Here is a 12493-nt window from a genome sequence, read left to right as displayed (position 1 = left end):
CGCACAATGTGCTTGTTTTCATAGAAGTGTGTATATGCTGCACTTGACCTTTCACTTTAACCATTTCTCTCATCCACACATTTTTAAAGTGACTATCACTGTCGGTCAGAACCGCCTATGATGGCAAAATTGAAAAGGCAGCAACCTTTGCAGAAACGCTGACACTGTTTCTACTGGTACGCTACAGCCAGATCATTCCCGATTCTTAACAAACAATGAAGAGCCATCAGTAAAAATTCAAACACAGAATCGCCATTCTTTTCCAAGAGCGCTTACCCATGTTGAAAGTTCATCTCTTAGTAAAGTTTAAATTGGAAGAAAAAAGGGACAAAATAAACACTAAAAATAAGTACACTTGTAAAGCAAGTCTAACCAGTAAAAGGCATTTATGGCAATTGCACAAAAAGTAATGATAATAAATAAAGCACCTACCATAATATTGAATTACTAGTTCATTTGGTCTACTGTTTAATTTTCTCAAAACCTCCGGTACTAAGTAATTTGTGATAAAATAATTTTTTCTTCATATTTTTATTAGTCTTCACTGCCCTATATGGACATTACTACCGTTTGGTCACTAAGTGCAAGTCAGCTGGCAATTAATACAGAAGACCAAAGTTTGGAGCAAGAGAGAAGACAGTAAGAACCCAACAAATGCTCATGACAACATACCAAACTGCATCTAGCAGCTGCCTATTGTCAGGTATTTTTGTTGACAAAATAAACTTTACTACAAGCTATGCCGAAAATGAGAAGCCCCCTAGAGCTTGCATGGGTCAGATCCACCTTAGTGGATCTGAACCAAGGTGTAATTCCTGCTGGGATTGATGGAAACTGTACCCATTATCAACCAAGATTCAGTTTGATCCACATGTAAAGGTCCACCACTTAATGCAAGGAAACGTTAAGTCAGAACTCGATCAAAGCAAAGGAAACTGTATAATGACAATATTTTGTACTTAGATAACAGCATTTGCCAAAGACTTTGAATTCATTTAAAAGTAAAAAATCAGTCAGCTTAAGTAGTATCTGTTACTACAGACATTATGTCAGGTTCAAAAACTACAACACAAAGAAGTAGCTCCCTGCAAGCTAGAAAGCATGAAATTTCTCTCCTATGCGGAAGAGCCAGCCCAAAGACTACCGCCTCTCCTTAAGTCCCCCATAAATACTTTAAGTAGGGCTTAAATTAGAAGTTATACAGATTAAGGAGGTGGATAGGTCTCGTACTGGTCCTTCAGTACAGGAGTGAAATTTATCCACATGAATCAGTAAAAAAGCCTAAAAATAAAATAAAATACAGTAAAAAAATATTTTTCAATGAACCTGACATTCAAGTTTGAGCTAACTATTATTACACTGCAGTGACTTTAAAAAAAAAAAGATAAAGTTGAGGGGTTTTTTTTGAGAATCCAGTGCTTTTGCACTTTTTGCTAACCGCCCTACATTAGGAAGTAGGTATTTAGCTGAATTTTTGTTCCATATGCAACACTCAATCATTCTGTTAATGAAAAACTAAATTTAGAATGAAATCAGCACGATACAGTCCCTACTCTGAAAGCATTTGTTGCATGTGTGCACATCCTTGTACGGCTTATACTGTGCTCTTGGTAAGTGCATTTGCCCAACAGTATCAACGCCCTCCTCGATCAGTCTACTTCAGCTCTCTCCCACAACTCAATTAACTTTTTAAAAATAAAAGGTTGTCCCTAAAAATAGGCCAGACCTGAATTCCCTCCAGTGTATATGCCCATAGTTTCTTAAATACGAATCCTTGGATTTAGATTCTTGCGATACATTATTGAATCAGAATTTATTTAGCAGCCGAGCCCTGTTTCAACTTTGCGACTCAGCAGCTGTATTTCTGTAGCGCCAGGTACATGGGGATTCTAGTCCCTGACTAGAGTTCTGGGTAATTCTGTTGCTAGTAAAAGCAACAGCAGAACAAGCTCTGTGTGAAATACTCAAGACAGTCCGATGACAGGGGAAGGGTTTTTTTGTCTAGTGATATTCAGCAGCTGACACATATCCTATATTCCCTCTGTTAAGCTACGTAAGGTTCTTGAATATGCTCTTGGTTGTTTAATTTAATATCTAATTCTCCTACAAAACTTGAATTAGCTGGCTACATTAATTTCGTGTAGGAAATGCAAAGCATACCTTTTTTTTTTTTTGGTTTGAATTCAGACAAAAACCTCGTGAATTAGAGATAAGATACAGTGAACTTTCATACTAAGCTTTTGACCCAAATGTAATCTAATGCAAATACAAAAGTTGCTTCATCAACAGTTTTATCACTGGGATTGTACTTAATGGCTTTTCATCTTTTGTTTAAGTCAAACAGAAAACTCAATTCTTCTTCACACCATACTTCACTACTGTCTTATAGACTCATTATAAAACATCCATGAAAATAAACAGTTCCAGTTGGAAAAAGAAGTTGGAGAGCCACAAGATGTCTCATTCTAATGTACCACCCAAGAGATTCTAAGCAGTCATGGTTATGGCTAAATTACAGACGAGACAACAGCACACAGTGAAGCGGCGATACAGATATTCCAAATCCCTAAGAGGCTGCTGCTGCTATTGTAGATAAGAAGTTATGCCACAGAAATCATGTTTCTAGAGGGGCATCTCATAGGTAAACAGCAGTAATTTAAAACTGACTCCCAGCGCATTCCTCAGTATAGCATTTCAAGGGAAATACTCAAGAGAAACCTACAGGGACTGTTTGAAACTGGGCAGGATGTTCTACTATTTGGTAGAATACTGGCAACCCAGTATTGCCAGAAATGCTGGTATTTAGGTTTAGCAGAAGAAAGTATTTATTTTTTGACATGTGACAGAGTTTCAGCGGAAAACTGCCATGAAAGAAAAGAGTTGTGCCTATCTTATCTAGTAACACAGCACACAGCCCCTGTGAGATACAACAGTGCTTTCATCCTTACTTTTATGGACTCCGGGGGAACAGAGGCTAAAAGGTCGGATGAGAATCAGGCATCTAAAAACCACAAAACTACACCTAAGAGAGCATATACACTGCACCACACTTTGTCTGCAGACTGGCCACTAATTTCAGCTTGGCTTCTGCAAAGCTTCCAGGTGTAAAAATAAGTTATTTTAGAACAGGTTTTCTGGGTTTTTTTTGTGTGTGTGTTTGTTTTTGGTTTTTTTTTTAAGTGTGTTTGCAATCAATCATTTCATAAGTAACAGAAAAAAGAGGCAATCCAGGTACTCTGAAAAGTCAGTGATATTATATTGGTTATACCAGAAAAAAGGATCTTATTTTCAACGAGTATAATAAAACGCACAGGTGTGTATGGTTTTCCCATAAATGCAACAAAAATAAAGAAAAAAACCCAACCCAAACGCGGTTTCCAGACTAATTCACACATGCAAATGCACTGGTACGAAAGTGTCCCTAAGCTCCACCCTAACACAAAAATTCAAGTTCCTTATGCTACTCTAGAACCTAGGTACAAGGAATTTAGCCTCATCCACACTCTCATAATCCTTTACTGAAGCACCCTACACTAAAACCAGTTTATACTATTTGTGGTTTCTTTAAGGTGGTGCTGAGGGAAAGAAAGCCTTGAAAAAAACTCCCAGAGACATAAAGCATGAAATGAACGTTCAATCCAAGCTACACTTCATCTTTTGCCTTGACCTAGGCTCTGCAGACAAGAAATACAGATGCTGTTCCTCCACGTAATTTGGTAAGCAAAGGCTTCGCATCTTCAGCTTCTTCTGGTGTCCTTTAATGCTCATATTTTCTCTAAATTAACATAAGTGCTTTGTAATCTTCACCTGATACAAGGTGGTATAGGTCATTCTCCCACCTATGACTACACCCACTATACAGTTGCTTTGTATACAATACCTTTCCAACACAACTTACAAAACAGAACATCAGTGAAATGTTTACAACCTAAAGAAAAGCCATTTGTATTTAAATAAACAGCAGAAAAATCTCTGGTGAGAGACATGTTGTAGAAGTTTATCTCTAGGGCACAACTTGAAGTTTGAAACTAAGCCCACTTGATCTGAGCATGGATTTGAGGATGGAAGCATCACTGCACTATGCAGCAGGATATAGCAATGACAAAACCTGAGTTTATTTAGTACTTGCTGTAATTACAGATCCCCTGTTGTCTGTAATGGTCAATGGTAATAAGCATTTCAATTAACAGATCTGTCACATGGTACATCTGTACAGACTGCCACTCCTATGGACAGGGCTGAGACTCACCTATGAGAGAGGGTGGGTTTCATGGAGCTCATAGAGTTCATGGGGGGTTGCATGGGTAGCTTCCCTGGAGGATCGTTCTGCCGGCTTTTCTGGTGGCGAAGCAGCAAGAGCCGTCCCAGCTCCTCACACCACGATGAAAGCAGCGCTGCACAAACAGAACACAATGACAGTAAGTGCAAAACTGAAGAACCGGCACAGCTGAGCGCAGATGCAAGCTACTGTCACGGGAGTCACAATCCGAACAGACAAACCCTAGGAGTGAAAAGCTTGTCCACGAACCACCACTCACATTATTATCCTATCAAGTTGAGTCTGTAATTGCCCTACGCTATCATTACAATGTTTTTACACAAGTTACAAACATTCTGTAAGAGCTCAGGACACACGAGAGAACTTGTCTGAGCTGAGCAGCACAGAGATGAAGAAGGGATACGGCGCAAGGACATGGGATAGCTGTTGTGAGTGGAAAAAAATAATAATGCAGAATTCATTTCACATGAACAGAAACGTAACAAAACCACACAGAAGACATCATTCACAGAGGGGAGCAAAGAACAAGAAGATCTGTTTTCTGTTTGGCTATTTTTGTGAAAAAGCTTAATTGGAGAGGCATGAAGAAAAACCCATGTGCAGGAATTTGTTTCCAAAACTGCTGTCAGCTACCAGTCTTGAATAGATAAACAGGACAATATGGCCACACTGATGTATGGATACAAAGTTAGGCACTTAAATCTATATTTGACACAGCACAACCCCTAAATGTGTATTTCCATTATATGCCTAATCTTCTGGTCAATGAGGGTAATTCTGTGCTTACAGGAAAACCACACTTATGAACTATGAAGATGCAGAGATTTCCTAGAGGGATAAAAAGCTTGCAACTCCTGGTGAAGACATGAAAAGGGTCATTATATTGGAAAACATGGCCTCTCCCTTATTCACCCACACTCAGAAAAGACCAGCCCCTGTTACATCAACCACCTACTCTGCAGTAAGCAGAACTCCAGAAAGTGACTGCGGGTGAAATGTGGCTCCTGTGAGTGCACCCAGCCAAGAAACCCCACCGAAGCCTCCAACAGCTCGTTTAATTCCAACATCAGAAGTGGCTCAGGTAAAAACTCACCAAGGTGTGACATGGTGAAGAGTTTCACTGGAACGAAGTGCAGACTAATTGCAAAATTCTGCAGTTGAAGCAACGTTCTCAAGTGGAAGCACTTGGGGTTTTTCCTTCTTTAAGTATGCTTTACAAACCCCTCAGAACAAGAAAATGCTTTGTATTTAATTTTTAACTAAGTGCTTTCCTGAGGTGTTACGAACCGAACAGAACCGAACAAATCAACAGATCGCACAAGTAGGTGAGAACCAGAAGACTACTCAAAACCCAAGCTGCCACAGCGGTTTAGAGTAGGAGAGCTCTACAGGTAATTTTAGGCTTACTGGTTTAAAAGAGACAAGTGCAGAATTCTCTAAAATTGAGGCTTTTATTTGCATTTCTTATTTTTCTAATGGATCTTTTCACCAAATAACATAATCATAAGCAGTTGCAAACTATCATTTCAGGCTACATCACCTTCTTTTTCCAGTAGATACTCACAGGTGCTGTTAACACATACTTAGTAGAACAAATTCCAAAGAGACTAATTGTAAAGTCGCATTTGTAAAGGGAAAAAAAAGGAACTGCTTTGCCAAGAACACTCATAAATATGATTTTTTCAGTACGAGAAACAACTGGACTTTCTCAACTTTAACAGCCACACAAGAAAAATACTTAAAACCCAGGCCATTCCTATGAATTAATCACACATTTGGACAAAGGAGAGGTAGTAATTTCATTGCATTTATCAAGCAGAAGGTCAAGAGCAGTGTTTAGGGAGGCATTTTAGAGCTCTGCTGTGACAAAAAGGAGACACCGCTTCTTTATGTAACTAAATATGGTCACTCAGAAATTGTCTGCCTCACGTGTAGCCTACAGAAAGCATCCCCTGGAGCTCTGTGAAATATTCCAGCAACGAGTGTCAGTCTAAGCTGCTTCTCTATTAGCCAAGGAAACTGTCAACAAGCATTTGATCAAATTATACTCACCTTTTATCCCTGGTATATCATTACTAATGTGCCAAAGGCCCCCCCTCCCCCTTTTCCAGCCGCCTGGAGATACAAATCCCTGCCTTGCAGGGTTTCTTCCTGCGTACCACGGCCGCTTGAGCTCCGAGAAACACGAACAAAGTGTTCTGCCTAACGCTAAACACAGCCGTCGCAGAGTAATAGTGGATGCTGAGCACTTCCACAGCCGAGTGTAATTACTACGGTGTCAAATGGAAATCGTCCATCTTAAACGAGGCTTTGGTGGGAGGAGGGAGCTGCTCTTTCTGCACACCTATATGCACTTGACAAATAAGATAAAAAGCAACAACCCAATGGGTCTGAGGGCATGAATCTGCAAACAAAAGCCAAACCTGCTTGAAAAAAAAAAAGCAGAGTAACTCCCAGAAAAGTAATATGCCAATGAGATAGCATTGCTTTGGTGAGGTGAAGATAAGAAAAGATCTTAATGAGTTATTATTATTACCAATATCCAATACACGTTTATAAAGGTGAAACGTAAACCACCGAAGAACAAAGAGGTCCTCAAGATAAGCTGGACGGTTTCATTCTACAAATTATCTGTAGGGGACTCATGTTTTTGGAAACTAAGAGACTACAGGTATGAAACATAACAAATTTACTCATCCCTATCACAGCATTCATTACAGAGAGGTTTAACCTTTCCTCCCTGGGACATTCTGACTCATGTACCACGTATAATAATCGCTGTCTTCCCTGCGTCGGTGTTTGTGCATGGAATGAAAACAGAGCTGTCTGTAGCTGCCTTAGGAGTTACCAGTCCCCCTCTATCCTGCTCCACAGCAGCAAGAACCCTCTAAAGGAGTCTGTTCTCCTCTGCTGGAAATGCTAGGGCAGCCTCCCCTCTCCCTGCCCCATCCACCTCCACTGCTCTGCCCTCCGCTCGGTGAGATGAATATATACCCCACACGCACATCTGATACAGCTGGCTGCTGTAGAACATCACTTCCTGGGCTATTCAAGCAAGATGAAGCAACCTCAAAATGAATTTACAGATTACACTATTCATCTTTAGTGTACTTAGTTACTGCTTTTTATGCTGACAGTATTAGGCGCATCTCAACTCATTTACACTCAAAGCACGAGAAATTCAGTATCATACTATAATGAACAGATAAAGCAGCAAGCACAAAGGACAGCTACAGATGGTGCCAACAGTCACTCTCTCCCTCTCATAGCACAGCCAAGCAGCTGCTTTTTCTCCCCCTCCGCCCCTCCTCCTTGTACAACAGGAGCACAGATTTTGCAGATGGACCATCCACACCGTCTCTCGCAGCCTCTTGCTGCGGCAGTTTAATGATCAGATTTAAATCGTGTTCCTGTGCTGCATTGCTACAATGTCCCTTGCATATAACGATGTGGCTTTCCTGCTGAAGTTGAAGTCAACTGTTGCAATGGGGGAAAAGGAAAAATCCTTAAACACGCACCCCCCTCCCATGCAGCCCAGGTGTAAAATACAATCTGGTTAATACACCAGAATCGACATTTTCAACCCCTGCTCAGTCACAGAGGGCTCTGCCAGCTCATGCCAAAAGATGCGTAATGGCAATCAAATGACATGCTGACAGTTTAAGTGCATTCACACATTTATTTGGCTTAAAGGGACACGCTCTGGGATGACTGGCACGATATTTGACCTACTTTTCTCCGTTTGCAAAACCCGTATCATCCTTCATGGGATTGCGTTTTACTTTAAGCGTTGATGTATTTTCATAGGAATAAATCAATACTGACTTGCTAACGACGACTGTGTTAAGAAACCAACACAGAAATAAGCAGCCTTAGTTTTCACATTTGTGAAATAGAGAAAACCAGAAAGATTTAAAAATAAGAGAAATTTCAATTATGAGTAGCCCAAGGGGTTTCCCTAAGGAAGTGAGAGAAAAAAAACCCATTCAGAGATTTTAACTTGCTGCCACCCAGCCCCATTTTTGTTTCTCCTTTCTCTGAAGAGGACCAGAAGTTGCAAGACTGTGTCTCAGCACAGAGTGTGACCGACCTCTCCTTAAAATACTCATAAATACTCCTACACACCCAGAGCTGGCCACGCTTTATGTCCTTCTGGATGCCTCCAATAGTTCTAAACACTTTCATTGAAAAAAATCACAAGACATCGCAATGTATCCACACTGGGATCCTGGGGATAAAGAGAGGGAAAAGCTGGAAGGCAAAGATCTATTTTTTCCCCTTCAGCCCCAGTCACATTTCAAGCATTTCTCTGCAACCACAGAGCTAAGCCTTGCTTGAAAGAGAAAGGAAGCAATTGTTATTTAATCCCCCGCCTCTATGAGCCAGGTCTTTAAGAACGTGCCAAATATCACAAGATTTGTGACACAATTATTAGGACCGGCCACATCCCCCAGTACTGCTCCTTTCCTGCGAGGGCCCTTTTGTGCTGAAAACCTGCCAGGCAGTATGGAAACAAAGGCCTCCGCTGCCCGCTCCATGGCACCTTCTCGTCCGTCTCAGCCATGTGGATCCATCAACTGGCAGTAGCACCACAACCCCTGTGGAAGTGCCGGGCCCTTCTGTTAGGAAAACCAAGGAGCTCAAGCTGGGGGAAGCCACGGATCACGCCCAGGCTGCCCGCGCTGCTTCTTACTTCTCAACGACAAATGATGTCGGCGTACTTCCAACAGTTCTGTGATGGATGTTGATGACACAGCTCAAAGGATGGTTTATAGCCATAGCATCGAATATTGGTACAGCCCATTACAATCCCTTTTGGGCCAGGCAACAGAAAAGGGAAGGAAACCAGGCTAAGCGATCAATGTTACCCCATAGATTCCCTAACGCATTTCATTAGCTGCATCCACACCAGCACCGATAGCTGCAGTCCTGTAACCGAGTGATTTAACTCGGCACGATGCGAAGTGCTGTAGTAAGCATCTCCGAGTGAATGAGCCAGTGGGCTCCCTAGAAAGCAAAATACAGAGAAGCATGGTGCTAATCTATTTACCTATTATGATACCCTAGTATTAGTTACAGCTTATCACCTCAGTAAATCACTGCCTCTTGTTAGGGAACATGCTTAAAGGTGCAGCAAACCGTTATTTACAGGCAGACACTATATTTACAGCCACAAAGACAGGTGAGGAGGGGATAGGACAACAGCTCAGTAATTTCAATGCCTTTAGCTTCCCGGGAGACTGCTGGAGGAGCACAATAGGATTACCGCTTCCTTGCTGCAGTTAAGCTGCAGTAGATAGTTCAATAGGCAGACTGGCAGACCCGTATTTCTTACTCACTGCAATGAAAATATTAGGAAAAAAGGAGGAGTTTGATTCGGAGAACTATCTGTTCAGCATCGTCCTGCTAGTTTGGTTTTGTCTCAGAAGGAAATGCATTTGGCTGAAAAGATATTTACAGCATAAGTAAGAAAATCCAGAATTTTTTCTCAGATCATATCCATTAATTTTATATTGCTTTCAGAAGCCAATTCATATTTTTTTACACGGAGAATTCCAGATAAGTTGAATACCGAGCTACTGTGGGCTTTCTATCCTCTTCTGTATAGACTGCAATCTAAATACAGTTTTTATAAATCATCCAGTCAGATAATTTGGTGGGGTGGGAAGGGAAGCAGCAAAGAGGAGAGGAGTGGAAATAACTATTGTCTTGGTTATTTAAGAATCTTATTCTTTTTACACAGAAAAATGGAGACTACATACTGTTTGGAAAAATATATTAAAAATGTTAACTACCTAACACTCAACGTGCTGTAGCATTAGAAAAATAACTTCAATTGCATTAAAAGGATGGTGCCTTTGTCCACAATTTTGGGAAGCAGTAAATCAGATGTTTTCCTCATGTTTTAAAAGCCATTTTGCTCTTCAAGCGCTGGAAAATGGAAATAGAGGGGGAAACTGGTCATCCAAACTATTTCAAGGATTGATTTTCCCGCAGCTCTCCTCCTCACACACTCCAGCAGAGCCTGGCAATGGTGGGCTAACCCATCGGATGGTCAGTCAGGGCAGGAAAGCGAGGCCACAAAGGAAATAGGATGTAACTATCCATTAGGAGAGATTCAGAGTATGCGTTTGCCCCTCCTCTTCAGTTCTTTCAAGATACAGTTACGTGTCCTAACCCTGCGACAGACGAGTCCTACCCCTGTCATTACACAAGCTTCTGCTCTGTATCCGCCTCAATGCCGAGAGCACAAAAGGAGTATATATAATGCCAATTACAAAGCAGAAGTAGTCATTTCTCAGCAGTCTGGCTGTTCAACATGGACTCGCAGTGGTTCCCAGGGAGTCCATCCCTCCTCCCAGCCCTACAGCTCTGGCTGCCAGCAGATGCCCACTCCGCACGCCGGGGCCCATGGCACGCAGTCAGTGCTTGCTCCCACCTCATCCCGGGAGTCTTTCACCCCAGCTGGCTGCTTTTTTGGAGCAGCTGGGGACTGCGCTCACTGTTCTCCATCAGGCAAAATCAGCGAAGTTAGCTTAAACAGTTCAAGTAAACAAGTTGGATTAAACTGACTGATTTTATCTGAAGTTAAAAGTACCAACACAAACCTGCTCCACTAGTAGAGAAATGAGGAGAGTAAGTTGTACCTTTGGTACCGCCTCCAAACGCAGACAGGTCTATAAGGTGCTATTCCCAGCGACCGCACAGTGAACTGCATGGAGCTCAATTCCCCAGCAGAGCGAAGGGGGCGGCTGGCTCAAACCCTGCGCTGGGGGCAGGAACTGCCCTGCTAATCCCAACAGGAACACAAAGTCAACAGCCACCCTTCAACATTGTGATAGATGTTTCTACCACTAATACCCAAGTAATGACCTTTATCACCAATGCCTCCTTCATTACTATAGCTGCAGCTGTGTCCTGCTACATTACCCAGCTTTGCCCTGGTAGGACCTATAATGCAGTTATGTGTTATCATTAAAAAACCAAACACCACACAGGTTTGTAGCAAAATAGATAACATGGGGAATGCCTAATTAAACTGAACGTAGTATCAAATTAATTAACAAAGGTTTTATTCAACAAAACCCTTACTGCAAACCTGAGAGTTATCTAGCATGTGCTTTCACAACTGATGCATGAGTGTGGCACCATGTACGAGTCTGGTCTTGAATATGGGTCCAGTTTGCCTTGGTATGTCTTCAGCTCTCCATAAATACCTCTCAAGACACATATATATATAGGCTTCCCCAAAAGCTCTTGCCAATTGGAATACTACGTGCTGGAGATTTGAATACTGCTATCCTTACCCCATGACTTCAGTGGAACCGGGATTCCCCAATTTCCTTCTACACTTGCCAAAACTTGGCAGAGCATCTTACCAGATTCACTACATTAACTTTGAAGTAATACATCACAAAGCATAGCAACAATGGCTCAATTTGGCAAGCACAAAACACTCTGCACAGATCCAGATAAAATACGTAAGCGTCTCATTTAGGCTTAGCTGTACCCACGTTGCTACATCTGAAAACATGCCCCATTATAAAGAGAAGACAAAGCTGGTGAAAGGCCACCAGCAAGTGAATCTTGGATACGGCTTTCCAAAGGAAATGCACTCCAATAGCTTGTTTTCTTACTCATCCAATTGTTGGTTTCACTGCTTAGATTTCAAACAACAGTGTCTTTCATTACTGCTGTATGCTTTTATTTTGTAATGCCAGTTCTAGTCATCAACAGATTTCACACGTAATACAGCCATCTGAAAAATGGAAGTGACTCACTTTAACCCATCTTTGGCTAGATTCAAACCAGTGACCTGTAGGCGAGAGGCTCTCTTTCACTTAATCCATCCTGAGCCCTCCAATTACTACTGTAAACAACTCCTGAGTTAACACTACCACTAACACCCAGAAGTGCTAGAAAAAAAATACAGAGGCATTTAATCAGAGCTTGAACACAGGGCATCCACGCACAAACAGTACGACATCAGAAGTCTGGAAAAGGGAAAAATCTAGTGGCTATCTTTAAAAAAGGAAAAGGAATAACCACAGAATTGGAGGTCCAGTTTCCTACTGGGGAAAAATAACCCAAACTATTCAAAAGGATGAAGAGGAATCTAAAAAACAAGTAACAACCAAAATGGATTTGTCAGGAACAAATCACGCCACACTTCTGTACTTTCTTTACACTAGCAGACAAAAGACCCTGAGCATA

General features: G+C 41.6%; 1 protein-coding gene across 9 annotated transcripts in view; it reads right to left on the bottom strand.

Annotated features, from left to right (window-relative positions):
- The window catches only part of ZMIZ1 (zinc finger MIZ-type containing 1), a 352580-nt gene that overhangs the window by 46968 nt on the left and 293119 nt on the right, over positions 1 to 12493 (bottom strand). For all 9 annotated transcript variants that reach the window (XM_063339621.1, XM_063339622.1, XM_063339620.1 and 6 more), the window contains one exon: positions 4250 to 4394. In XM_063339621.1, coding sequence (XP_063195691.1) covers positions 4250 to 4394 — 145 coding nt within the window. The remainder of the gene's footprint in view (positions 1 to 4249; positions 4395 to 12493) is intronic.

The sequence above is a fragment of the Chroicocephalus ridibundus genome, chromosome 6, assembly GCF_963924245.1.
Source record: "Chroicocephalus ridibundus chromosome 6, bChrRid1.1, whole genome shotgun sequence".
Classification (NCBI taxonomy): Eukaryota; Metazoa; Chordata; class Aves; order Charadriiformes; family Laridae; genus Chroicocephalus; species Chroicocephalus ridibundus.
The sequence above is the reverse complement of the archived record's forward strand: the minus strand, read 5'-3'. Positions and strand labels throughout refer to the sequence as shown.